The 26,530-nt window shown below is 40.8% G+C and overlaps 1 protein-coding gene and 1 long non-coding RNA gene across 4 annotated transcripts in view; both read right to left on the bottom strand.

The window, feature by feature from the left end:
* KCNN2 (potassium calcium-activated channel subfamily N member 2) overlaps positions 1-26,530 on the bottom strand; it is a 364,561-nt gene that overhangs the window by 19,353 nt on the left and 318,678 nt on the right. For all 3 annotated transcript variants that reach the window (XM_032476518.1, XM_032476516.1, XM_032476517.1), the window contains one exon: positions 4,552-4,693. In XM_032476518.1, the coding sequence (XP_032332409.1) occupies positions 4,552-4,693 (142 nt within the window). The remainder of the gene's footprint in view (positions 1-4,551; positions 4,694-26,530) is intronic.
* Positions 16,413-20,731, bottom strand: LOC116662670. The gene is made up of 3 exons (XR_004318652.1): positions 20,427-20,731; positions 17,700-17,704; positions 16,413-16,423 (listed from the first exon to the last, which is right to left on the bottom strand). It is a non-coding gene; the product is annotated as an uncharacterized LOC116662670 (long non-coding RNA).

Below are 26,530 nucleotides of genomic sequence, written 5' to 3'. Positions count from 1 at the left end.
AATGAATGACTTTCATTTTAATATTAGACAAGATACGCTTGCCAATCAGGCTGTATTGTACTCTTGAAACAATCACATGTACTCAGAGGTGAGGAAAATGGTAGCCTTCAGCTTGTGTTGTATCTTTATGTAGAGACATAAACAGTGGTGGATAGGATAACCTTCTCTATTCTAAAGTTGGAGATACTGAGAAACAAGCTGGTACTGACAAATAGTGAAGACACCATGATATAACAGTATTATTTGCCTACCACCTTCAACCAAAAGAATAAAGCCATTTAGATTTCATCCCAGTAGTTATGAAATCCACAATAGTAAGTCCCTAGGTCCTTAGTATCTCTTCAAAAAGAGGAAGGATAGAATACGGAAAAAAGTAAGTAATTTCAACCTTAATGGTTTTCTCTTGAAGGCTAATGAATGACTTTGTCTATTAGGCAATCCTATGATCTTACGTTTTAAAAATAATATCCAGGGAGAGAAAGATTTTGTCTCTTAAGCTCTGTTACCAGTTAGGTCTGGTTAACCCCACAAAATCTGGCCTCCCATCCCAGCCTCACGTCACTTTCCCACTTTGTACACCCCTGGCCCACTGGGTGAGCCAGGCTCTTCCTTGCCTCCCTGTTTTCAGATAAACCACTTCCTCTTCCTGGGGGTTGCCCTTCTCTCCTTCCACTTTGCCTAGCTGCGTGCTTCCCACCTCAGTTTCAAAGTCAACTTTCCAGGGATTTATCTCTTTGGGTAGATCCCATTTCTCTCCCTCAGTCCCCAAATATGATCAGAAGCCTTACTTCCTCATGTACTTGTCACAAATGTATTTAACAATCATTAGTTAATCATTTTAAAAAGTGGGTATTCCCCTGTAAGATCCATGAAAACAGGACAGGGACAATTTCTTTTTTTTTTTTTTTTTTTCTGCTGTGTCCCCAGTCCCTAGGCCAGCGCTACAACAGGGACTCAACAAATATTTGTTAAAATGACAAATATTATCTAATTATGTAATTGAAAAAATGTAATTCTTCAACTGTTCAATACACTTCAATTTCTGTGTACAAAATCCACTTATTCTAGTATTTTCATAATCATCTATGTATAACATTGTAAACACAACCTGAAACATTTAAAAAGCTTTGCTTGATATGTTTTGGATTTATAATTTACATTTCAGGGGAGGAGAGGTTATTTTTTGATACGACCATTTGTTTCTCTCTTAGAAAATATTCTGGAAAACTCTCTCCTCACGGTCTGACAATATAGCTCTGCCCAGAGCATGGCAGATTAATTTTAATGTCCTTGGCTCCCAAAAATGTAACTTGTGACATAAATTAAGCTATTTAAAAAACTTAAATTACAGTTTGAGTTTTTACCAATGAAATGTGAATATTTGAGATGATTTCATGAAATAAGTCCTTGGTTTCGTTAGCTTTATGAAGCAAACACACAGTGCTTGCTTCTTCATGTCTACTTTTTGAAAATGGGAAAGCTTTGTAGCTGTTAACATTCAGATCAACTGTCTTTTACTTCAAAGTAGGAAAAAAACCAGAAAGGTATAAATTCTATCAAAATTTCATAACCACAAGAACAAGAAAATTCAAATATAAAAGAGCACAAAGAATCACAGTACTTCAGAGATAATACACAAGATGATTCAGGGATGACCCCGTGTTCTCCCAGAAGGGTTGTGAATTATATTTCTTTTCCACAATTTATGAAAGGCCAGAGAGATGACTCTTGAGAAATCTAACAATGTGCATTTTAGCTAAACGTGCATTTCAAAAGTCCGAGGGAGAATAGGCAGAAAGAAAGAACAAAAAAAAAGCCTTTAATAAAAACAAGTCTTATCGGGCTTGGATGATCCTGAAGTGACAAACTGGTAAACTTCTTGCGATCAAAGGCAAAACAATTTGTCTGACAAAATAGAAACATAGTGTATCTAAATAAAACTAACCTTTTAGATGGACTATGAAAAAAACCTTAACCTTTTAGAACACTATATCGTCAGCCACTCTCTGTACTAGCTTCCTGGTAGTATCAATACATAGGCTCTTGATCCCCAGGAAATTTACCTGGGACATAACCAGTTCCCAGAAGCCCGCCCTCAGAAGACTGCCCTGTGGCCTGACTCCGTGAGAACTTGCTGGGCCTAGGGACAGAGCCAATGCAACTCTACACAGTATTTCAACCAGGCTTACAAAGATCACTGAATTTCTCTATACGCAACTGAACAATTTTTGATTGGGTTAATTAAGAAATGCCTGTCCTTAAGAGGGAGATGGAGTGGAGCTCCTCGGCCTAAGAACAGAAGGACTGTTTCACCATGAGCTTAGAGGGCAGCAGTGACGTCACTGTAAATTTCACTGTGTTTAACATTTTTGTGTCCATACACACTAAAAGTGTCCTATATTAAAAAACAACAAAGTAAGATCACTAGTGAAACCTAAACAACAAAGTAGTTCAAGCAACTAAATAAAAGATTTCTGCTGTCAGGTGAGACTTTGAGAGAACTGTTCTTGAGCCATGAGGGACAAAGAAAAAAATAAAGGAGAGAGAAAAGTACAAGATCCAGGCAAGGTTAACCTCAAGCTTGGCTCCGAACCATGGCAAATGAAGCGGTTTGCACAAACCCTGAGTCATACCTGATTCAAGAATAAAAGGGGGAGTATCTTGCCAAAAAGCAACACCAAGGAAATTGTTTCTAAGAAGCAGAAGGGGAAAGATTCTACAATTACCAGTTCTGTTTTTCTAAACAGCATCATTCATGTCCCTTGTGGGCCTTTATGGGTCCTCCCACAATACATCCATGCAAATTCCATTTCCCAGAGTATCATACTATATAATGCCATCTTTTGAGGAAAAAGGAGGAAATGATCCCATAGTAAAACATACTGGACCATACCAATCGTAATGAAAAAAAATCTCTAAAATTCACAAAACTGTATGTTTCTCTTACTAGCAAACAATGTTGTGACCCCAAATTATCTCTTCCACATACAGTCATCCTGATGACCCTGAAAATGGCCCCCAGATTTTATTTTCACATCCCGCTGCCTTATCCCAGTTCAGTACTTCTCAGTGAGGAGAAGACTCCCCCTCTGTGTATGTCATGGGCACCGTGTCCTTCCAGCTAGTCCTGACTCTTGGAACAGTCTTCCCAGGCAGCTGCTCTGAAGACTCAGGCTGCGCTGGCCACCATTCAGAGGCCCTCGCAAGGAGAGCCTGCTTCTCTCCTGCCCACGTGGGGGTGGACACAGCGGAGGCGCCGGGCAGGGATGCCTCACTTCAGACACTCGGGGAATTTCCTGCCTAAGGAGCTTCCAGTCCTAGTTCACATCCTCACGTAGGCAGAAACCAAACACGCATGAGGATAATGCTCTTTGCTGTACCCAAACTATAAAAAGCAGATAAAGATAAAGTGAACCTAGGTCCCTGAAAGTGGGGCATCCATTTGCCGCTACCTCTGGCTTAGACATTTACAGATTCACACCACATTATAATAAGTTTTAGACAGCTTGCTAGCCTTCCATTTTCACACAACTAAGAGAAATACCACTCCTGGCCAAATTATAGTCTATAAGGGGCAAGGAACTTGTCAGTCTGCTAGGCGTCCCAGAGGAGCGGCCCAGCCCCACGGGCAGCAAACCTCTCTCAAGAGTGCTGTGAGATCTGGCCTCCCACCCCCGGCCGCACGCCACTTCCCCACTCTGTACGCCCCTGCCCAGGGGCCCTGCACTAGTGTACCAAGCTCCTCCTTGTCTATCTTCAAATAAACCATTTCCTCTCCCTGGAATGCCCTTCCCTCCTTCCACCTGACCTGACCACACCTTTCCCACCTCAGTTTCAGAGTCAGCTTTCCAGGGATTTATCTCTCTAGGTAGGTCCCATCCCTCCCCCTCAGTCCCCAAATACGATCAGAAGCCTTACTTCCTCATCACAAATGTATTTAACAATCACTTGTTAATCATTTTAAAAAGCAGGTTTTTCCCTGTAAGATCCACAAAGACAGGACAGGGACCGTTTCTGTGGCTTTTCTGCCGTGTGCCCAGTCCCTAGGCCAGCGCTGTAAGTGGCACTCCACAAGCATTTCTTAAAATGACAAATATTATCTAATTAGATAATTGAAAAAAATGGAATTCTTCAACCATTCAGCACACTCCAAAACAGTTACTACGGTCCACACTTTACAGATGAGGCAAGCACGTTTCTGAGAAGAGAGTTTTACTCAAGTTCACAAGTTCCTTTCCTCAAGTAGGAAGTGGCAGAGCCCAGACTTAGACAAAGAACTTTCTGACCTTGAAGCTAAAGCTCTGAGGTCAGATCTACTTATCAAACTAGCACACAGCCCCAGAGAACAACCCAGCAGCACTGTGTGCTCAGAGCTTTGTGACGAGGAGAGTTCACATGAAAACGGCTGGGGTTCTCTGCCAGCTGATTTACTCATGCTGCCTTCCTGCTGCTGGGAAGTTGAGTAGCTTATCATGACTTATGCACGTGTACGGAATGGTCTGAGTACCTTCTTGAGTGTTCATAAGAGTCGGAAAGTAAAAAGACACTTACCATGATTCCAGTGAGCAAGCAGACTCCTTTCCCACAGTATGTGTTAGGTACCATGTCACCGTAGCCAATGGAGAGAAAAGTTATTGATATCAACCACATCGCGCCCAGGAAGTTGCTAGTGACATCCTGTTGATCGTGGTACCTGAAAAATAGCAAACAAAGCCAGTCCTTTATAATTAAATATAGAGTAGAGCTGCCAAAGGCAGTTCAATTCAATCCCCCAAATTTACTAAGTAGCTTCTATAACCTGCTCTATTTACAACTCACTATTGTAAATAAAACTGAGGTTCCACCTAAGCAATCTGAAAGACATCAGTAATTGCTTCGACTTTGAAAAGAATCTGAAAGAGAAACGGTAAAATATGAAAACTGCTTTTCTCACTTGGTGTGAGCTGATTAATGCACATTTATCTTTGAATCCTGCTCCGGCAGTGCTCACATCACATCCTGCCCTGATGCCCAATCATGTACCCAGCTTGTGGGACAACATGCAGTCCCCCGATCTCCCTCCTCACCCTTGCACTGGGAGGAGCCGTACTGTTCCCTCTGCTACTTCTACTTCCTTAATGCGCCAACTCCTAGTCATCCTTCAAAGTCAATTCAAGCGGGAGCCTCGTCTGTCTACTCTTCTCCCAGCCCCTCCCTGGGGCTCCCCAGTATCCTGTGTACTTCTCCATCACAGGACTACACCGTATCTGTCTACCTGGAGGTCCTGCTCTAGCCATCGTCCTTGAAGATGGAAAACGAATCTTTGATTACACACTCCACACCCAGAACTGGAGCTTAACAGAATTTACTGCCTCACCAGTTACACACAGAGTTTCTGAGTCAAAAAGAGGGACAGGGATGTAGTTTATCCTGATCATTCTTTGAGGTATCAAGTTTTTCTAATGAGGAGGATTTTTATACCAGAAGCAGATATCCTATAATGTTTTGCTCAAGTTAGCACTGTTAAGCAGTAACTCTGGCCCAGGTGGGGCACGGCGATCCCCCAAGCAAACTATCGTGAGTCCACGCAAGTTGTCACCCTAGAGAAATTTGCCCTGGACGCACGCTCTGTGCAGTCATGGGAGACAGTGGCCCTCCTCTGGGGTCCAAAGCATCACACCCCAACTCTCTCTGGTCACTAGAGGCATTCCTTACTCTGCTATTAAGGACCACCATTTCTTCCTAGCTCTCAGATACCACTGGGGATGGTTCTCCTTCCCTTCTTTCTTGTTTTGCAAAGCATTCTCCTAATCCCCCGCCTTTCAACTTGGCTACCTGTCCGTGTAGCCAGAGCCGTGGAAGCGGGGAGGCTGCCCAGCGACCTGAGCCCCAGGATTGCTCCCATATACAACCTACAAGGGGCCACTGCATCTCCTGAACCTTTTTTTTTTTTCTTTTCGTTCTTTATCTCATGCCAAGTTTATCAAGTATAAGCTTTCCTCTGCAGTATCGTTCTTCGGACAGCGAAGATAGTGGACCCTACCTCTGTCTTTGGATACATGAAGTCTCATGCTTACCACTTTTATACCTTTTTTTTTTTCTTCCAAAGAAGAGAGAAGCTAAGAAATGGTATTCCCTGCTACTTTGGTCTAGGGAAAGAGAAACCTCTGGCTGGAACGAGTGGAACCCCAGAGCAAGGAATCAGGGCGTCATCATATCTTCTGAAAGGAAAGGGAAGGGCAGTTGCAGGGGCACCAGTCCTGGCTGAGAAGCATCCTGCCAGGCTCTGGTGCTGGGAGGGCAGAAACTCTGCCATTCTGCCCCAGGGAACTGCCACCAGGACCTAGACGTGGAGTCCACTCTTCCCAGGATGGCCTGGTGGGAGGTTGTCACTGCCAAAGGGAGTTGAAGATGTACTCCTAGCTTTTCAGGAAGACAGGGGCGTGCAATTCCCCTGGGAAACTCTTGTTAAATCACATGGACACAGGAGTAGGGTGATGCCCTCCAGGGTACACTTCCAGCTCTGGATTGACTTGGGGAGACTGCTAAGCCTGTGTGATGAGGCTTCTGTGGGAGAACGTGGCTTTTATTTTAAACCAGACCCTTAGAAGTACGCTTTGGATTATATCGTATTCATGATATTGGGGCTCTCTACAAACAGTCCTCATCAAGCAGTTACCTGAAACAGAATACATTACCCTGGCGTGAGTGTGGGCTGCACAAAAGAGGGGAGGCAGAAGCCTCAGGTCCTTTCAATTTTCAATTGTGAGATAACGTTCTTTCTTAACAAAGTATGATTTGCACAGAGATCTGATACATTTAAGAGCTGATAGCCCTAATTTGCTGATGCACATGAAATATCTGTTAAGCCCACGATGTGTTCAGCACTTCACTTGCATTTTCTCATGTGATGTTATGTTTTAAGCCACAGATATTTTGGGCTGAATCAGCTAGTATCTTTCACCCTCTCTATATCAACAGTGTCCTCAGTCACTATCCACTTGAAAAGTGTGATCATGTCTGAGTGATCCTTCAAGTCACTGCTGCATTATGAGTGACCAGAACACATCCGCTAGGCACATGCTGCTCCTTTGGTAGAGCAACTACAAAGACGAGTCTGAGATTTCATACCACAAACAAAGGTCTTTAAGGCACACTTTCATCACTGGTGCCCACAAGGCAATCTCCTCAGCTGTGGCAAGAGTGTCAAAGTCTTTCTAATCTGTTCTTCCTGAAAGCACTCTAGATTTGGTTTTCAATGTTTGGAGCAGTAAATGACGTTGAAAGTTACAATGGAAAGCATCTATTGGAACATGGAGGCAGGCTAACTCTTCTTTAATTGTTTACCATTAATAAACACACAAGTTTTAAATATAAAAATTTCTCCCATCCTCATTTGATTCTCTGCCAAATACTCTCAAGTATTACACCGTTATATCATCCAGGCAGTGCTTGTTATATGCTATGTCCAGTATATTCTGTCAGACGCGGTACTCCCGTACTGAAGGGCCTAATTAGGAGTAAGTATTTTTCCATGAGTTGGTATTTCAGGGCTTGGGCTTCGATGGTAAATTACACCTTTTTCACTTATTAAATAATGAACCTGCCTGGAAAATAGCTCAGAATGAAAACATAGCATTTTATACTACTGCTTATGTTACACTCCGACATACTTAGTTGTAAACAGTCAAGAAGAGGCAGGAAATTAGAGGCATATTAGCTACTATGAGAATAATCAAATTTCTTTCTCAGCAACTCAGAAATAAACATTAGACTTATCAACAGGATGATATTATCACTTAGAACACTTCCAGGTTTTGAATTATGCCAGGTTCACACCACTGTGAATGATAAATACATACATTTAAGTAGTTTAAAAATTTCAAAACATTCCCTACAGTCTATGCTCATTTCACAAACTTCCTCAGACAATTCCATCCTTCTTCTCCACAAGGACAACTATTCTGGGAAAGACATGAAGAAGTGACTCATGTGGCAAACTTCAAATGCTAATCAATATGAATCTTGTTTAATTAAAAACCTATTAAATAAGATTAAAATGAGCGCAAGCAATGCCTGATGATGTCAAGCTTTTAAAATAAAGACCTGAGGGTATGGAGAGAGGACTTACTGAACTGTTTTACAGCACTGCATGCTTCAGAGGCTTAAAGGTTATGAGATCAGCTTTAACATTTTAAAAGAAGTAAAATGTCCCTTTTCTTAGTTTCCTTTCATTTCTTCATTCATTCCTGACTGGGGTCCACCAATGTTTCTTAAATCACAAATATGACAGCTTTCCATAATATTTGTTTCAATTCAGCAGGGCTGTCTTTCCAAGTGAACTATTTAGTTCTGCTCTCTGAAAGAGGCAGCCTCTGCCCACCATGCCTCCCTCCCTCTCAGCACCTTCCATAAGCACCAGGAGCTCCGGCCATAGTGCCAGCTGGCAGTTACGCCATCATCCCTTTTCCCAGCTCTTTCGCTGCAGGTCCGTTTCTCTTCTGCCTAAAAATACCCTCCCACACTTTCCCAGCCCTGATGTGTACGTTAAGAATCTGCTCAGAGCCCTCCTTTGTCCAGACTACACAAAGACCTCGTCAGCGTGGCACTCCAGGCGGCACTGACCACAGGTCCTTCCTCTGTATCCCAGAGCCTCTCGCGGACACGTGGCTCATGCCATCAGCCAATGCTGGCGTGGGTCATAAGACGTATAATGTATACTTTGCTCATCAAACTTGCCCCTTACTCATGGTTTTATCTTCTCTTAGAAGAATGCAGCAGGGAATCGGTGTTTATTGTATTAATCAGTATGACAGTGTGAAATATTTTTCCTCTAACTGACTTGCTCTTGGCCACATGCTAGGCCCTCAGGATCACAAATATAAAGACAGAGAAAGGGGATAGAAATGAGTCTTGCCCATCGATCAGCATGAATCAGATTTGTCACATTAAGTTCCAAGATCTGCAACTTGTACAAGTTATTTTTACACTTGTAAATAGTAATTCAAAAATGTAGATTAAGAGCTGACAAGCTATGTTCATTAATCCTTTTCTATTAAACATACTGTTAATATTATGAATGGCAAAACTATCTCAGCTCTCAACTCTGATCTCAAATGTCAGCCTTAGTTATATAGTGAAAAGTATTATGGAGATTTAAATGCATGTGATCAGTCTACCATCAATTCTCTTTCCTGGATCCATCAGTCTCTTCTAAAATACCACTAAAATTATAGTAAGGCAATAAAAAAAAAGCGTATAAACCCACAAGAACAAAAAGAAAGGAAAAGAGAAATCAGAGAATGGAAAATAACATATTTTTATACAAACAAAAGTGCACGGGGAATTCTGCTTCAAGCCAAGATGGAACAACAAAGAACTGGATTTACGCTCCTTCCTGAAACAACTACAAAACCAGACAAAATATTTGAAATGGTAGTTAACGATATACAGATCACCTAGTAACAAAGAACAGTGATTCCTGAGAAATGGTAAACAGCCAAAGTGAGTCATACAGTTGCCCCAGTTTAATGCCTGAACAGAGTCTCTAGAATGTAGCTAAGGGATGGAAATCAGCAGAGCCCAGAGGTCTCCCCAAGTTGAAGACAGAGCTGGGAATACAGACAGGCCAGAGTCTACAGGGCCAAAAACAGAGAGGAGAGACTGCACAGAGAGAGATTCAGACATCTGGATAAAGAGGTCTCCTTGAATATTCAGCTGAGTACGAATTAGTGCAAGTAAAACTTTAAGGCTGGAGAAGTGAAAATGCCACACGTGAAGTAGCACAGCGTCGCCTGAAGGCAGACCTGACACAATGCCAGGTGAAGAGAAGACTGATGATTTAGTTACAGTACAGCTAAGTGTACAGTGCTGTAAACCCTCAAAAAACCCACTAAAACAATAATACATCAAAGAGTAATAACTGATAACCCAATAAAGGATGTAAGATAGAATAAAAAAAGATAAGCAATCCAAAATGAGGCAGAGATGGAAAAAAGGAACAAAGAACAGATGGGACAAATAGAAAACTGCCAGAGGACACATCCTACCCCCGATTCTGATATGACCAGCTAATACACTTATTATGAAAAAACTTTCTTCCCCTGACTCTAGCCTTATGTATATGACATGTCTCACTACCTATTTCAACAGCAAGCATTCCTCCCCAGACATAAGAAATATGTCTGACAAAAGAGTTACTTTGATAGAGTAAATAATAGAGGTTTAAACCCTCTTATTTCTAGAACTGCAGGAATTGAACCTACCCCTAAGAATTCAAAATTCTTCGTGCTACCACACTACACCATATTCTATAGTAAGGTCAGCTAAATAAGCTATCAGGACAGATTTACTCAAGCATATCTGTAACCACATTAAATACAAATGGTGTAAGTGCCCCCAGTTACAAGATCCAGATTATCAGAGAACCCATGGGAGGGTCGCTGCTTGGAGAAACCAGGCGTCATGCGCTGAGTGGGTAAGGTCCCAAGTCGAAAACAGGAGAAATGATGATGTCAAAGTGTGTGGAGTAACAGATGCCCTGCCTGGTGCTGCCGGAGACAGGAGACAGAGGTCTGTTCTCTGAGGAAAGGCTAGAGGATCGGATGCAGGGCCCAGCTAAGGTCCGGAAAGATGTTTGAGGCTGAAAACATGAGGATTAAATTCAAGTTTCCAAGCTGAACAACAACGTTCCTAGTTTCCTTTCTTCACTCTCTCTTTCTGACCCTATTTTAGAACTCACTAATACAGAGAAAGAATATTTCTCTCTGGAGAAACAGAAGAGTTTCAGTGAAAAGACATTCATGCACTAACAGCAAGGATTTTCTAATGAAAAATGCAGCTTTCCACTTACCCCCCCTATAGTGAACTCCAGCAGACAGTAAGCTCCTGTCCCCACACAGAGCCTCCAATTCCCACTCTTGAACGTGAAAGAATAGCAAATGATCAGCACACATTTGAAGTATGCTTTCTATAAAAAAGATACAGACAAAAAAAAAAATGACAGGAAAAGAAAGAAAAGAAGGGAGGGAAGGGAGTTGGGAGGGAACAAAAAAATCTCAACAAAATGTAGAGTAATGTGTAGGACTCCTGAACTTTCTAAGTTATACCATGCAAGAGCTAAAGTAAACATGACATCCATGAAAAGGAACAGGATGCTACCAAGAAGTGCAACTAAAGGATAAAAAAGAGGAACTTTAAAACAACTTAAGACTATGAGAACACTCACAATATGATTAGAATATAAATTGGCAGAAATCTCCCAGAAAGTAGAACAGAAAAACAGAAAGGGAACAAAAAAGATACATTCGCAGAGAACACAGAGGGTCTAACAACTATCCCAAAGAAGAACACAGAAGTGGAAAGAAAGAAAAGAGAACATTCTTCTATGTTTTTGGTTTTCCAGGAAGCCTGGAAGGCCGGCATTGCTAAAGGAAAATTCTACTGAGCATTTGCATACAGAAAAACAAAAGACCTGTGCCAAGGGGGACCACTGGAAATTTTTATACTAGGAGTAAAGAGAAGATCTTTAAAAGTTTCAGAGAGGGAAAGTAGATCACAGCTAAACAATAAATGGTTGTTGCCTCTAACATTTATTCTCACTTCTGTGTCCTTATGAGGTGGGGGGAGGGGAGGCAGTCTATTTCTCCCAGATTTGTGGAGGGGAGGGATGGAGAATCTGGGAGGAGGAACAGAACAGGAGTAGTTCCGGCCCCTTCTCTGCTCTGCCTGCCCACGAGAAGGCCTTCTTCGGTTCTCTAGGTGGTAAGCTGACCTGGGCAGGGTTGATCCCCCCAGGGTATGAAGGTACACCTATGATTCCATCTACTTCAGTGGTCAGTCATCAGAACACCAGGTCAGTGGTGGTGTGCCGCTCTGCTATATGCCGGTGATGAAGCTGGCATGTTGCCATCTGCCAGCTGATGACCCAGAGGAGCGAGAGGAATATGATAAATTACCTCCCTCCAAACCCAGATATGTGCATGTAGTTCTGACTTCAAGTAAAAGCAAATAAAAATAACTGATTCAGTTAACTAAAACATATACACATACAAAGAAGTCCAATGAAGGCACCTATTTAAGTCCAAAGGAGAAAAGTGCTGAGTGCTAGATGGGTCACAAAGGAGGGGTGACATGTATCTCTTATTTGTCACTGATCCACATCGGAGGTGCCCACCTGTAGCTGCATATTAGAATCGCCTAGGAAGCCTGAAAAATACCCATGCAAAAGTCCCATCCACAACCGAAGAAGCTCCCCACGTGGTTTTAATGTCAAGGCTGAGAGCTATCTGTTAGCTTCATTTCAGAAGCTTCTCATTCAATACCATGGTGAGAATCTATATTTATAAAGAAACTTCCGGAGGCACTGGGAACATGTAGATGAATAAAAAAGTAGTAAGCATTCATGAGAAGCTTACAATGTAGTAAGGGAGAAAATTGATTGCAAGGAATAATAAGGTAACAGGCAAGTCAGAGTAAATGTGAATATGAGAGGTAAAGACAGATCAAGAAAAAAATGTATATAACAGATTAGAAGTAATGACATGAGTGTCTAATAATATAACACTGACACCTAAAATTACAGTGTTAAATTCAAACAAAATGTAACATCTAGTAGGCCCAAGCCCTTTAGTAAAAACCTCTCTGAGTAAGGGTGCTCTAAAGTGAGAGCAGTGTAATGCTATGTGTGAAACTTCCCTTAAATAATTTAAAGACAGTCCCTCCTGGCCAGGTAATTTGAAATGCCCCCAAATCCATGGGACTTTCCTCATCTCCTCCTGATACTCCTATTTTTCCCCATCACTGAGTCATGAAAACACAGACATGGCTTTAGGACTTTGGGGATCCCAGTACAGACTTCCTTTACTACCGGCAAGGATCGGGAGAAAAGCAGCAGACAGGCAGGGTGGTGCTGCCTGGAAAGCCCAACTTTTCTTTAGGCATGAGCCAGATTCAGTTTTTATTCAGTGCATACGTCTTAACTAACTCTAGACACCAGAGTGAGCTTTCTACTTTGGTTTTTATTTTACTCCTTTAACCTTGCACTTTGGAATTTTCCCCTCTTCTGTTTATTTAGAAAAGTAAAACAAAATCTAAACACTTCTCTCTCTCCCCTTCCTTCTCCTCTTTTCTTCATTTTCCTTCCTCCATGCCGTGTGTGTGTGTGTGTGTGTGTGTGTGTGTGTGTGTGTGTGTGTGTGTGTCTATGTGTGTTTCTGTGAAATGTCCAATTTCTTTTGCTTACTGTGGCTGATGAGAATTTCACTGACATATGGACACAGAAGATTGGCCTTTGGGCAGAGACCATAGTTGGGTATGTTCTGTCTAAGAGCATAAGCTTTTAAGAAATAAAGCTCAGTGTCCCTGAAGAAAAAGAAACGGGTAACAGAACACAGAGGGATTTTCAAACTTGAAGAATTATATTCATCATGTTTCCCTGAAAAGATGACAAAAACGTTTTGTTGTCTGACTCTATTATTCGTTTACACATTTTCATTTATGTTAGAATAAGTAAGTTCAGAGATGACTTATCTGTCAATAGGTTAACAGTCTTAGGCTTCCCACCTCGATAAATAATTGTCAAATAATTACATATCTTACAAACTTATAGGAACATAGTGGTATCATGTGAACATGCCCTAAACAGACCTGAAAAGGCTTACCAGCATTCAGGTCTCTTTGATAAAGGGGCTTGCTGAAATACACAAGCTCTAAGAAAGAACTTTGAGGCCAGAGAGTCATAGCAGTAAGTCTGGTTTCTATAAGCGAAGACGGAGAAAGACCCCGGGATATAAGGCCCACCATGAGAGATTTCCCTGAACGGAGAATTCCATTTAAGCAGCGGTTCTCCATTCCAATGGACCTAATGCTCTTTTTTAAGATCTTGAATTATAATCCAGGTAATACAAGTTATCTATACACATGATTCATAAAGTAAAAAGCAATATAATATCCTAACTGTAATACAAAGATGTAAGACAGAAGTAGTTTACAATAAGTCACATATTTCAATATCTAAATACTCAGGCAAGGCTAACCTAGAAGACTTAAGAAGCGGTCAGTTGCTTGCACCTATCTGGAAAAGCACTTGAATGCAGTTCAGTCTGATGAACACATATGGTTTTGGCAATTCAAATGCCACAGGGGCACAGTCATGGCTAATGTGATCTTCTGAAATGTGAAAAACCTTTGGTCAAATTCCAGATAAAACCAATGACAACTTTCCCTCAATTCACAAACTAATGACATTATTTTAAAATTAAGTGCATGCTACAACTGAGTTATAATATTGACTGTTTATGTTTAAAATGAAGACATCTCTAAACTAAGAAAACTATAAATAGGTTTTAGGAACACAAAATGTTCAGCAGGTCAGCCCAAGGTCAAGTGGGATCAGTTCACTGTTGGGTGGGTATGTTCCATGCAAACAGAATACAGAGCATCCCTGGCTCCACCCAGTGACAGTGAGCAAACAAACAAGCAAGCAAACAAACCAAACCAGTCTTCTCCAAAATGGCCCCAGGGACACCGCCACCCTCAGTGAGAACCACTGGTCCAGAGTTTCAGGGCACCTGGGACTCTGCAACAGCTACCGGAAAATCTGGGGCTGCCTTCATTCCAACACATCCAGAGAGCAATGAAACTAGCAAACCATGGAATCCGGCACAAATTACATTCGCAGTGCCCGGCTACTCCCCAGGCAATCAAAGAAATGCCAAGTTCCAGAACAATATTACAACCATTGCTTGCATTTCTGACAAAGTCTCCCTTCCCTCGTTTCTTTGTTAACTTCCCAGCCAGGAGTTATTTTCATTTTTCTGGGGGCAGTCCCCAGTCCTTCAGCCCCTGCAATGTGCCAAGCACACGGTACACACTGTGAGCACCTCTAAGGGGAAGGTGGACACCTTGGAGACTGAGAAGGAGCCACGCTTGGTCAGGCCCAAGATTTCCTTACCAAAAAGGCAACTTTCAAACATTCCTCTATCGAAAAAACCTTAATACAGTCATGTCTGACACATGCCAGGCTCTGCTGATGGCAAACAGAGCATGTCTATGCTGGCCTGGCAGGCTGTGGTTCTAGAAGGCCCCCACCGTGATCTCCCACTGGAGTGACAGCCCGCACCCAGAATCACTTCCCTTCTGGGAGGCTGGGAAGAGCAGCAGGGCGGACAGTCACTAGGTGGCAGTGCCACACCAGTTTATCCCCACGGCTGCCTGGCTGAGTTTGGGCCAACCAGTGCCAGAGTCAGGGTTATGAGGCGACTTTGCTGGGAAATGCCTTCAAGTGAAAGCCCCTCTCCCAGGCATCCTGGTGGCATGGGTTGTTCAATTAAAAACAAAAACAAAAACAAAAACGGTGGTCACAAGTGATATACACACGGCCTGGCCACTCCTACATCTGGGAGCCCTCAGTTATTACCAAGTATCTTAGGGGCATCACTTGTGGTGAGAGAGTGTGTATGTGTGTGTCTGGACATGGATTCCATCCTAGATCCAATCTAATGAGCTCTGAAGTAGCAGCATATCTTCACATTTCACCCTTCTGAGATTGTCTACATCAAACACCAGACTATACCTCTTAAATGTGCAAGAAGAAAAAAAAAAATCCCTGTGAATTTTCCTAACCAGGCCATGTTGGAACTGAACAAGCATCTGAGGATACAGACGTCAAGGTCTGGTTTACTCACTCTGAGATCAAGTCCAGGAAGGGCTGCTCTGTATTCAGAGGTACTGACCACCACACCCCCGCTTGGCTGCCTTAACCAAAGTAGCTGAGTCTTAACAAGTCTGAGCCTCCCTTTCCTCCAGCATGAGACCCACACCACGCACCTCCCGGGTGGCTGTGAGCACTAAGATCATGAAGTACTTACCAAATGCTCCTTGATCAGTACATCAAGACTGACTCTGTGTTCTACTTGACCAAATCCTCTATTTGTGGAAAAGCAGACACAAAGAAAAGTCACTGCTTTTGCAAGTGTACCTTCTTGCACGCAGGTGAGGTGGCAAACACTGGGGCTTTCCCCAGCACAGGCAGCTTTTGGTTTTCCCCCCTTCCAGTCTCACCCACGTTCTGTTGTCACTGTCAGTGAGCACAGTGACTAGTACCACTGAGATGGCAAAGAAGAGGAATGGAGAAAGGAGGAAGGGGAGGAAGCGGTAAGTCAGGAGGTGAGGGGAGGTTAGTCCATAAAACAAGGAGAATAAGGCAGAGGGATGTTCAGCAACAAGCAGTCTGAATGAGAAAAAAGAAAAAAAAAACTCTGAACCTTTCTATGTCGTCCTGTTCTCCTACTCCTCAGGTGCCCGTCCTCCCACCTACACTAATAATTCCATCCTCTGGGGGGAAAGGGGGAGGAGGAAGGTACATTTTTGTGTCTAGTATCTGTCATGTGTCCCTGAGGGATTTTTGACTTCTGTGTAGGCTCTCCGTCAACTGAAAAAGAATCTACCCTAGTGACCCCAATCAACCCAGCTCTGAGAGGCCACGTCAACAGTACGCAATTATCAAGTGACTCTAAAGCTTAAGTTTTCAAAATATAGCAAGTGAAAATTCCTACTTAGAACACAGGACAATAAGAAGTTCTAGCCTCCAGCACTTCACCGTCCCAGGCTATGCTTCTAGGGAAGAAGAACATTCCCAAATGTGGTTTTATTCCACAGAGAAAGAGGAGAAGCAGAGAGTCAGAAAACTGAGCCACCAAACCAAGACAAGAGCAGAGGGAGCTCTCAGGGACACTGAGCTGAAGTGACTCCAGTGAAGCTGAGGAGAAGGACAGTATATTTTCTAAGAAGGGCATCTGCAAGGTTTTCCAGTTAAAATTTCCCACTTCAATTCTAAAAATTTGTCTTTGAGTGCCTGCTAACTGCATGCACCTTGCTTGACTGCGCATGATCAGCTAAAATATAGACCTTAACCCCCAAAGCATCACAAACTGAATTAAAACTCAGGTCTAGGTTCATAAAGGAGGAACACATGTGGGAAACAGACCTTCTTCAAACCCAATCCACTGTCACCAAAGACCTATCAATCCTCCACTAAGTGAAGCCCTCAGAGGTCTGCAATGAAAACGGTATGTCTTGTTAAGCCTAGAGAAAATGTTTTTATACAAGCATAAATTAAAAGAGGAAAGAGATGAAGGGGAGAGAAAAAGAGGGGTAAAGCAAAAGAGGCTGAAAGTGAGAAAAGAAATGGTGGAAGTTATTTTGAGTACAGTGCTGGGGAAATGTACATAAATGACTGGAGAAAAAAGACTACATAAACCATGAAAACTCACAAACATTAGACTCAAGTCAGTCTACGACTCACTTACACAAGTTAAGAATCAGCCTCATTTTCTAACATTACACATAAACAGATCTCAGTCTTCACTATTTTCTACTATTGTTTCCAATTACTCCAGAAAAAGAAAAATTAGAAAAAACTCAAAAGTTGTTCATTTTCCTTCAATTTTTAGTACTTTCAGAATTTAAAATGGTAGTCAAAAACATTCCTAGCTGAATGTGTATCGCCTGCAGAAGCAAACATGGGGAGAGTGTGCACTTAGGAAAGCAAGCTACACCAACTACACTGGAGGTGATCGTTGATGCCACATGTGACAGACTTCCCCCCAGGGAATCACAATTCAGCCTGCAAAATCAGTGAGATTTTTTCACAGAGAATTCGGGAATCAATAAAAAGAAATACTGCAAATGGAAACCTGGGTGGAAAATGACCTCTGCACTTGGGCTGTTTGCAAGTAACCAGAAGCCATCGAGGATCAGGATCACGACACTCCAACCAAACCAGGAGCTTAAGCCTAGTTGTGCAACGCTTGTCAGTCATTTCTTCATCTCTTCAGTACAACGACCATCGCAATGATGTGATCTTCTTAAAATCTACTCCTGTTAAACTGTACTAACGAAATGTGAACCCACCGAGCCAGAAACATTCCCTTTTGTGAAAATGACAAAACTGGGTTTAGAGCAGCCAATGCAACAGCTAGATCTAAAAACACACAGTCCTCCGTGTGATGAACTGAGATGATGAAGGGCTAGCTATGCAGGCAGAAGTCAATCCGTGCACACTGGCCTTCTCCTTCACCTTACCAAACCAGTTTAAGACTTACTATGTGGATAGCTTGGTAAACCACAAAGTGCCCCAGCGGATAAAGTATCTGCATGGGTTCAGCACAGGCTGTAAGGCAGCTTACAGGAAAGATCTAATCTGAAAACAGACAAATTAGAATGGGAACTATGAACTACATTACTGCCCTGTTTAAAAAAAAACTTTCCATAAATTTATGAAAACATTCAATATCTATGCTGTCCAATTCAGTGGCCACTACTGAGCACCTGAAAGGTGGCTACTACAAACGAGGAATTGAGTATTTAATCTTACTTCATTTTAAACAATTTAAAATTAAAATAAAATGTACATGTGGGATGACTGGCCACTATACTGGAAAATGAGGACAAAAGGGCCACGCTGTGGCATGGGAGCCACAGAACACACATAATCACACCTTAATAACATAGCTATTTTAATTCAGGCATAATATTCACACTGAACTTTCTATCCACCGAAATGAAATGGGACAAAGACATACAATACACTCCTGGACTTCCAGGACAGGAAATTACATATACATTTACATGATATTCCATGCTCCACTGTTACTTGTTAACTTATTCTGTTGTTATGCTTCTTGGGTAAAGAAAAGAAGTATTTTAAAGAAAGAAAGTGAATTCTGATTACCTTGTGTGTATTCACTCATGCAGGCACGCAGTGCTCCCCTAGTTCATGGAGCCTGCACCAGGTACTGGGGCCAGCAGGGAGGCAAAGTACCCTAATCCGAAATCCACACTGAATGAACGATTACCTTAGTCTGCACAGTCAGGCAAAGCCCCCACTGTTCTTCCTATTGGGTCTCCTTTAGTCAGTTTCCACAATCCTGCCCATACATACTATGGGACATAGCTGGTGCCCAAGGAGGAATTCACAGAAACCTGATAGCCAGGTAGGTGCCTTTTAGGTTGACTCATTTCCAAATCAAACAACCTGAACACCCGAGTGTTTCTCTCATTGTCAGTATTCAAACTCTGCTCACTTGGCATCCTACTAAAAAAGTCACAGAAGCAGCCTCCCTTCATATATTTACAAGATTATTTTGACTACTGTTCTGTGGTATGTATACTGATAGCAACCTATAGAAAAAAAAAAGTCATGGGAATGGGTGCGTAGATGATCTCTTTTTACTCTGCATCTTTTGGTATCTGTCAAAGTTGTTTCAAAACAGATGTTTCTCTAGTGGGAACATTTCATTTAGACAGCTACTTAGCTTCCACAGAAACAGTTCTGAACCAGTGTGAAGAATAATGCAGCCCACAATGGCTTTCTTCGGCTCCATTTGACTTAATAAATATTTATTTCTTAACATGTATATTTTCCTTAAGAATAACCTTTTCAAACAGGGTAACCACAAATCAAAAGCATACAATAGAGTCACAAAAACCAAAAAGAAACCAAGATAATACAAAAGAAAATTATCAAACCAAAAAAAGGAAAAAGAAAGAGGAACTACCAAATCAACTGGAAAACTAAGTTCAAAATGGCAATAAATACACATCTATCAATAATTATGATAAATGTCAACAGACTAAATGCTCCAATCAAAGGACATAGAGTGGCAGATTGGATAATAAAACAAGAACCTACAATATGCTGCATACAAGAGACCCACTTTAGGATAAAGGACACGTACAGATTGAAAGTGAGAGGATGGAAAAAGATATTTCATGCAAATGGAAATGACAAGAAAGGAGATGTAGCAATACTGATTTCAGACAAAACAGACATTCAAACAAAGGCCATAAAGAAAGATATAGAAGGACACTATATAATGATTAAAGCAGCAATACAAGATGAAGATTTTACACTCATTAACATATATATACTCAATATAGGAGCACCTATAAATACTAACAGATACTAACAAATATGAAACAAATATTAGCAGACGTAAAGAGAGAAATTCATGAGAACACAATCATAGTAGGGGACTTTAACACCCCATTAACATCATTGGACAGATCTTCCAGACAGAAAATCAATAATGGAGATATTAAATGATACAACAGAACAGTTGGACTCAGTTGATATTTTTAGGACATGACATCCCCCCAAAACAGAATATACATTCTTTTCAAGTGCACATGGAACATTCTCTGGGATAGATCATATACTCTAGTCACAAAAGAAGCCTCAACAAATTTAAGAGGACAGAAATTACTTCAAGCATCTTTTCTGACCACAATGCCGTGAAACTAGAAATCAGCCACAGAAAACCAATGGAGAAAAAAACAACAGTATGGAGATTAAACAAAATGATACTAAAAAACCAGCAGGTCAACAATAAAATCAAAGAAATTAAAAAATACTTTGAAACAAATGAGTGAAAACACAACCACACAAAATCTATGAGCTGCAGCAAAATCAGTCCTAAGAGAGACATTCATAGCAATATAGGCCTTCCCAAAAACCAAGAACAATCTCAAGTAAATAACCTAACCTATTACCTAAAAGAATTAAGAAAAAAAGAGCAAACAAAACTTAAAATCAGCAGAAGGAAGGAAATAACAAAGATCAGGGAGGAAATAACTAAAACAGAGATTTTTAAAAAACGAAAGAAAAGCAATCAAATCAAGAGGTGGTTTTTTGAACGAGTAAACAAAATTGACAAACCTCTGGGCAGCCTTACCAAGAAGAAAAGAGAGAAAACACAAACAAAGTAAGAAAGGAAAACTGAGAAATTATAACCAATATCACAAAAATACAAAAAACCATAAGAGAATACTATGAACAACTATATGGAAACAAACTGGACAACCTAGAAGAAATGGACAAGTTTCTGGAAACATACAGTCCACCAAGATTGAACCAAGAAGAAATAGACCACCTGAACAGACCAATCACTAGAAATGAAACTAGAATCAGCAATTAAAAAAAAAAAAAAAAAAACTCCCTACAAACCAAAGTCCAGGACGAGATTGCTTCTCTGGAGAATTCTACCAGCATACAAAGAAGAACACATACCGATCCTTCTCAAACTCTTCCAAAAGACTGAAAAGGAAGGAGTACTCCCAAACTAATTTTATGAAGCCATCATCACCCTGATACCAAAACTACACAAAGAAACTACCAGAAAAGAAACCTACAGGCCAATATTGCTAATGAACATAGATACAAAAATCCTCAACAAAATATTAGCAAACAGAGTCCAACAGCACATAAAAAAGATCATACACCATAATCAAGTTGGAGTCATCCCAGGGACACAAGGATGGTTCAACATACACAAATCAATAAATGTGACACACCACGTCAAGAAAAGAAAGGAGAAAAACCACATGATCATCTCCAATAGATACAGAAAAAGCACTTGATAAAATTCAACACCCATTTATGATTAAAAAAACTCTTACCAAAGTGGGTATAGAGGGAACATACCTCAACATAATAAAAGCTATTCATGACAAACCCACAGCCAGCATTAATACTGAATGGTGAAAAACCAAAAGCCTTCCCACTAAAATCTGGAACAAGACAAGGATGTCCACTCTCACCATTTCTATTCAACATAGTCTTGGAAGCCCTAGCCACAGCAATCAGGAAAGAAAAAGAAATAAAAGGGATCCAAATTGGAAGAGAAGAGGTAAAATTGTCACCATATGAGGATGACATGATATTATATATAGAAAACTCTAAAAGCTCCACACAAAAATTACTACAGCTAATAAAATAATTCAGCAAGGTAACAGGATATAAGGCTAACAAACAAAAATCAGTTACATTTCTTTACACTAACAGTGAATTAGCAGAAGTAAAGAAACAATCGCTTTTAAAATCACATCCAAAACAATAAAATACTTGGGAATAAACCTGACCAAGGAGGTGAAAGACTCATACATGGAGAACTACAAAACACTGATTAAGGAAATTAAAGATGACTTGAAGAAATGGAAAGATATCCTATACTCTTGGGTTGGAAAAGTCAAAATCGTTAAAATGGCCAAACTGCCCAAGGCAATCTATAGATTTAATGCCATCCCTATCAAATTACATTTTCAAAGAACTAGAACAAACAATCCTAAAATTTATATAGAATCACAAAAGATCCAGAATTGTGAAAGCAACACTGAAGTAAAAGAACAAAGAAGCAAAAGGAGGAATAACCCTCCCAGACTTTAGACAACACTACAGAGCTACAGTCATCAAAAGAGCATGGTATTAGCATAAAAACAGACATATGGATCAATGGAACAGAATAGACAGCCCAGAAATAAACCCACAGACCTACGGTCAATTAATGTTCGACAAAGGAGGAAAGAATTATATGATGGAGAAAAGTGGCATTGGGAAAACTGGAACAGCTGCATGTAAATCAATGAAGTTACACCATACACAAAAATAAACTCAAAATGGCTTAAAGACTTAGATAATTAAGACAAGACATGATAAAGAAGAAAACAAAGGCAAAACATTATCTGACATAAATCTTAGCAACGTTCTCCTAGGGCAGTCTACCCAAGGCAATAAAAATAAAAGCAAAAATAAACAAATGGGACCTAATTAAACTTACAAGCTTTGGCACAGCAAACGAAACCATAAGCAAAACAAAATGACAACCTGTGGACTGGGAGAAAATATTTGCAAATGATGTGACCAAAAAACGTTTAATTTCCAGAATATATAAACAGCTCATACAACTTAATAACAAAAAACCAAATAACCCAATCCAAAAATGGGCAGAAGACCTAAACAAGCAATTTTCCAATGAAGACATACAAATAGCCAATAAACACATGAAAAAAATGCTCAATATCACTAATTATCAGAGAAAGGCAAATCAAAACTATAATGAGGTATCACCTCACACCAGTCAGAATGGCCATCATTCAAAAGTCCATGAACGATCAATGCTGGAGAGGGTGTGGAGAAAAGGGAACCCTCCTACACTGTTGGTGGGAATGTAGTTTGGTGCAGCCATTATGGAAAACAATATGGAGATTCCGCAAAAGACTAAAAATAGACTTGCCTATGATCCAGCAATTCCACTGCTGGGCGTATATCCAGAGGGAACCTTAATTCGAAAAGATACATGCACCCCAGTGTCCATAGCAGCACTGTTTACAATAGGCAAGACATGGAAACAACCTAAATGTCCATCGACAGATGACTGGATGAAGAAGTTGTGGTATATTTATACAATAGAATACTACTCAGCCATAAAAAAGAATAAAGTAATGCCACTTGCAGCAACATGGATGGACCTAGAGATCGTTATTCTAAGTGAGGTAAGCCAGAAAGAGAAGTAAAAATACCATGTGAGATCGCTCATTTATGGAATCTAAAGAAACAAAAAAAGGACACTAAAGAACTCATCTACAAAACAGAAAGACTTGCAGACTTAGTAAACAATCTTATGGTTACTGGGGGAAAGGGTGTGGGAAGGGATAAATTTGGAATTTTGAGATTTGCAAACGTTGGCCACTATATATAATAATAGATTAAAAAAACAAACTTCTTCTGTATACCACAGGGAAGTATATTCAATACCTGTAATGAAAAAGAATATGAAAACGAATATATGTATGTATATGCATGCCTGGGACATTGTGCTGTACAACAGAGACTGACACATTATAAGCAATTATAATTCAATTTAAAAAAAAAAAATAACCTTTTCACAAAGTCTCTCCTGATGGAAAGTTGGCTGAACATTTTACACAAGGGTTGCCTTCTAAAATTAAAGAGGAAAATCAGTAATAACTGTCACACCTTTATTTTTCCCCCAGTCACGAAATGGAGATAAGGTATATGTGGGACATTTTTGTTTCTCTACTAAGGATTTAATGATTTTCAGTTTATACACACACACAAGTGCATTACAAATATAAGGGGTGCTTATCCTGCAATCACTTGGCAGGTGTCACTTCATGTATTTTCCAGGGCATATCTTTCAAACCCACAAACCCATTTCTATACATAGAAGCTATGTTGCTACTGCATCGAGAATTGTGATCTCCATCATATATAACTCAGGGGCCATCTGAACTTTGAATTGGAGAATGGCTGGCTTGGACACATGGCGGCCTCAGAACAGAACAGATGATAAAGCCACATACTGTGCTTGGTGCAGTGTGGGGTGCAAGGAGCAAAAGGATCTTAGGGGCTATTTTGGGGCTGGTGGAGAGAAGCAGCAGGCGTCCTGCAGGTCTGTGTCCTAACCCCTGGCTCCAGGGAGAGACAAGAAGTTCAGTGTTCAGCACGACAGGTGGGGTGCACCCTGGCCTCTGGGGACACTCAGGCCAGTCAGCAGTGAGACATATAAATAGCACGGCTTCCAATCTGTGCCATCTCTGCAGCAAACTGCTGTCCCTCCTCCATAGCCCTCTCCTCCATCAAGTAGTCTCCAGACACCATACTGCCTGCCCCAAATCAGGCAAGGGGTACAGGGGGTTATTTCACTAAGTCTCATCCCTACAATCAAGGAGCCGAAACGGAGCCATTTCTTCTCGGCCTGGCCTCTGCTGGCCTCTCCAGTCTTGCTAGTCTCACACTTGGATTTGAAGCTCCAGCTGAAGAATCCATTCACAGGGTATACAATGTTCTCACCCTTCCACACATGCTGTCCTTTCCTCTTATACCTTAATCCCCCTTCTAGCCTGGCATCTAGTCCTTCGCATCCCATCTCCAAAGTCACTCTTACGCCCCTCTTCCTCCTAAGAGTGGGTCAGGCAGCCCCTTCAGTACAGTCTCCTGCACTGCTCTCTCTTACCACCACTGTCCTGACAGGTGCACACTGTTTCTGGTTTAAAGACACAGGCCAAGCGGTACTTAGGACCACGGTAGATTCCAAACCATAGATTTTTAGTGAATGAACAAGTGAAAAGAATCCTCATTTAAACCAACATATTGTAGGGCCGAGATGATGGAGGATTCGTCAATTACAACAGACACTGTCCCAGCCCCCTTGTCTCCTGACTATCTCCCCACATCCTCCTCCTCTCTGGTCCCTTAGTTATGTTTCTAAAACATAAATCTAACTATGCTACTTTGTCTCATAACCTTGGATGGCTCCCCTCTGTTCAAAAAGGAAAGTCCCACCTTCTTAGCATAGTATCCAAGGCCATTTACAACTTGGTCCAACCCACCATCCTTGCCATTTCTTCCCATCACCAGCCACAAGCCAAACTCTGCTGCTCTTGGTCCCTGGCTCCTAATTGTCCTTAACACACTTCTCCATCTTCAACACCTATCCTATCTGAGAAGTGTTCCCTACTTCCTTGAGGCACAAGTCCTCAAGGATGGCACAGCATTGGTGTTAAAACTGTAATTTTACTTTGTAATTTGTCTCTTCCACTGGTCATTAAGAACCCGAAGGGGGAATGTCTCTTACATCCTATTGACTAGCTCAATATTTGGTTTCTGATAGAAGTTCATTAAATTTCTGTATGCTGAATTGTAAGAAGTTTAAATCCTACATGTTTAATCACTAAATAAATTGCAATTTTGGAAGTTATTTGCTTAAATAGAACCACAAAGTCAGGATAAATCAAACTTAATACAGTCGTGTTTTTGTCGTGTAGCCAAACAGTAAGATAAATATATTACCTAGACTATGAATGCCCACACTCTTATAGTTTTCATTGTTTTGTGTTGTTATATGTTGCAATTTGCTGACTGCGTGTGTCTCAACTTTAACAAATTGACAAAATTTAGTGAATGTATAGAAAACCTGGAGTTTTATTAGTGTTGGTTCAATAATTCTAAACCTATCAAGTTAATTAAAATTATTATTAACCCCTTTTCCCAAGATTAAAGATGAATTCCTCAATGTGTAGGATACCATGTATTTCAGGCATTTGTTAATTTTGATTCTTTTGTTTTTGTCCTTTTTAAAAAACTCTTCAGTTTGATTCTGACTCTAGAAGAAAAACAGTCCTTATGTATCCCAATGAAGCAGAACCTAATGATTCTAAAATTCTTTCCGTATGTGAACAGTGAAGATTAAGTGACAAAGTGCTGGAAACAGCCTACAAGATTATACACTGCAACAGAAACAACTGCAAAACAACTGTTATTACTGTATTAAAAACCCCAGTTATTACCATGTACATGTGTCACACATAAATAGAAATATACCTTAGTTCCAAAGGGTCTAATGATTACAAAATCCCCAGGACAAAAGGTAACAGAGGTCTTGGCAGAAAGCGAAGAAGTTGATAAGGCTGGGAAATAACCCAGTCACCTGATTTTAAATGGCAATCAACATACACCGAAACTAACAACACTGCAAATCAACAATACTTCAGTTAAAAAGTTATTTTTAAAAAGGCAATCAACAAAACAACTTACAAATAAAACAGGATGTACCCCTAAGATGGAGGAAAAACTTGAGGCCTAAAATTAATCCCGTTTCTGTCATTCAGTTTAGAGGAAGAAAGTGAGAATGAACTAATGACTAAAACTTAAATTTCTTCTCTCTGTAGTTTTTTCTCTGCCTATTTATTA

The sequence above is a fragment of the Camelus ferus genome, chromosome 3, assembly GCF_009834535.1.
Source record: "Camelus ferus isolate YT-003-E chromosome 3, BCGSAC_Cfer_1.0, whole genome shotgun sequence".
Lineage (NCBI taxonomy): Eukaryota > Metazoa > Chordata > Mammalia > Artiodactyla > Camelidae > Camelus > Camelus ferus.
This window is presented reverse-complemented; position numbering and strand designations above follow the sequence as displayed.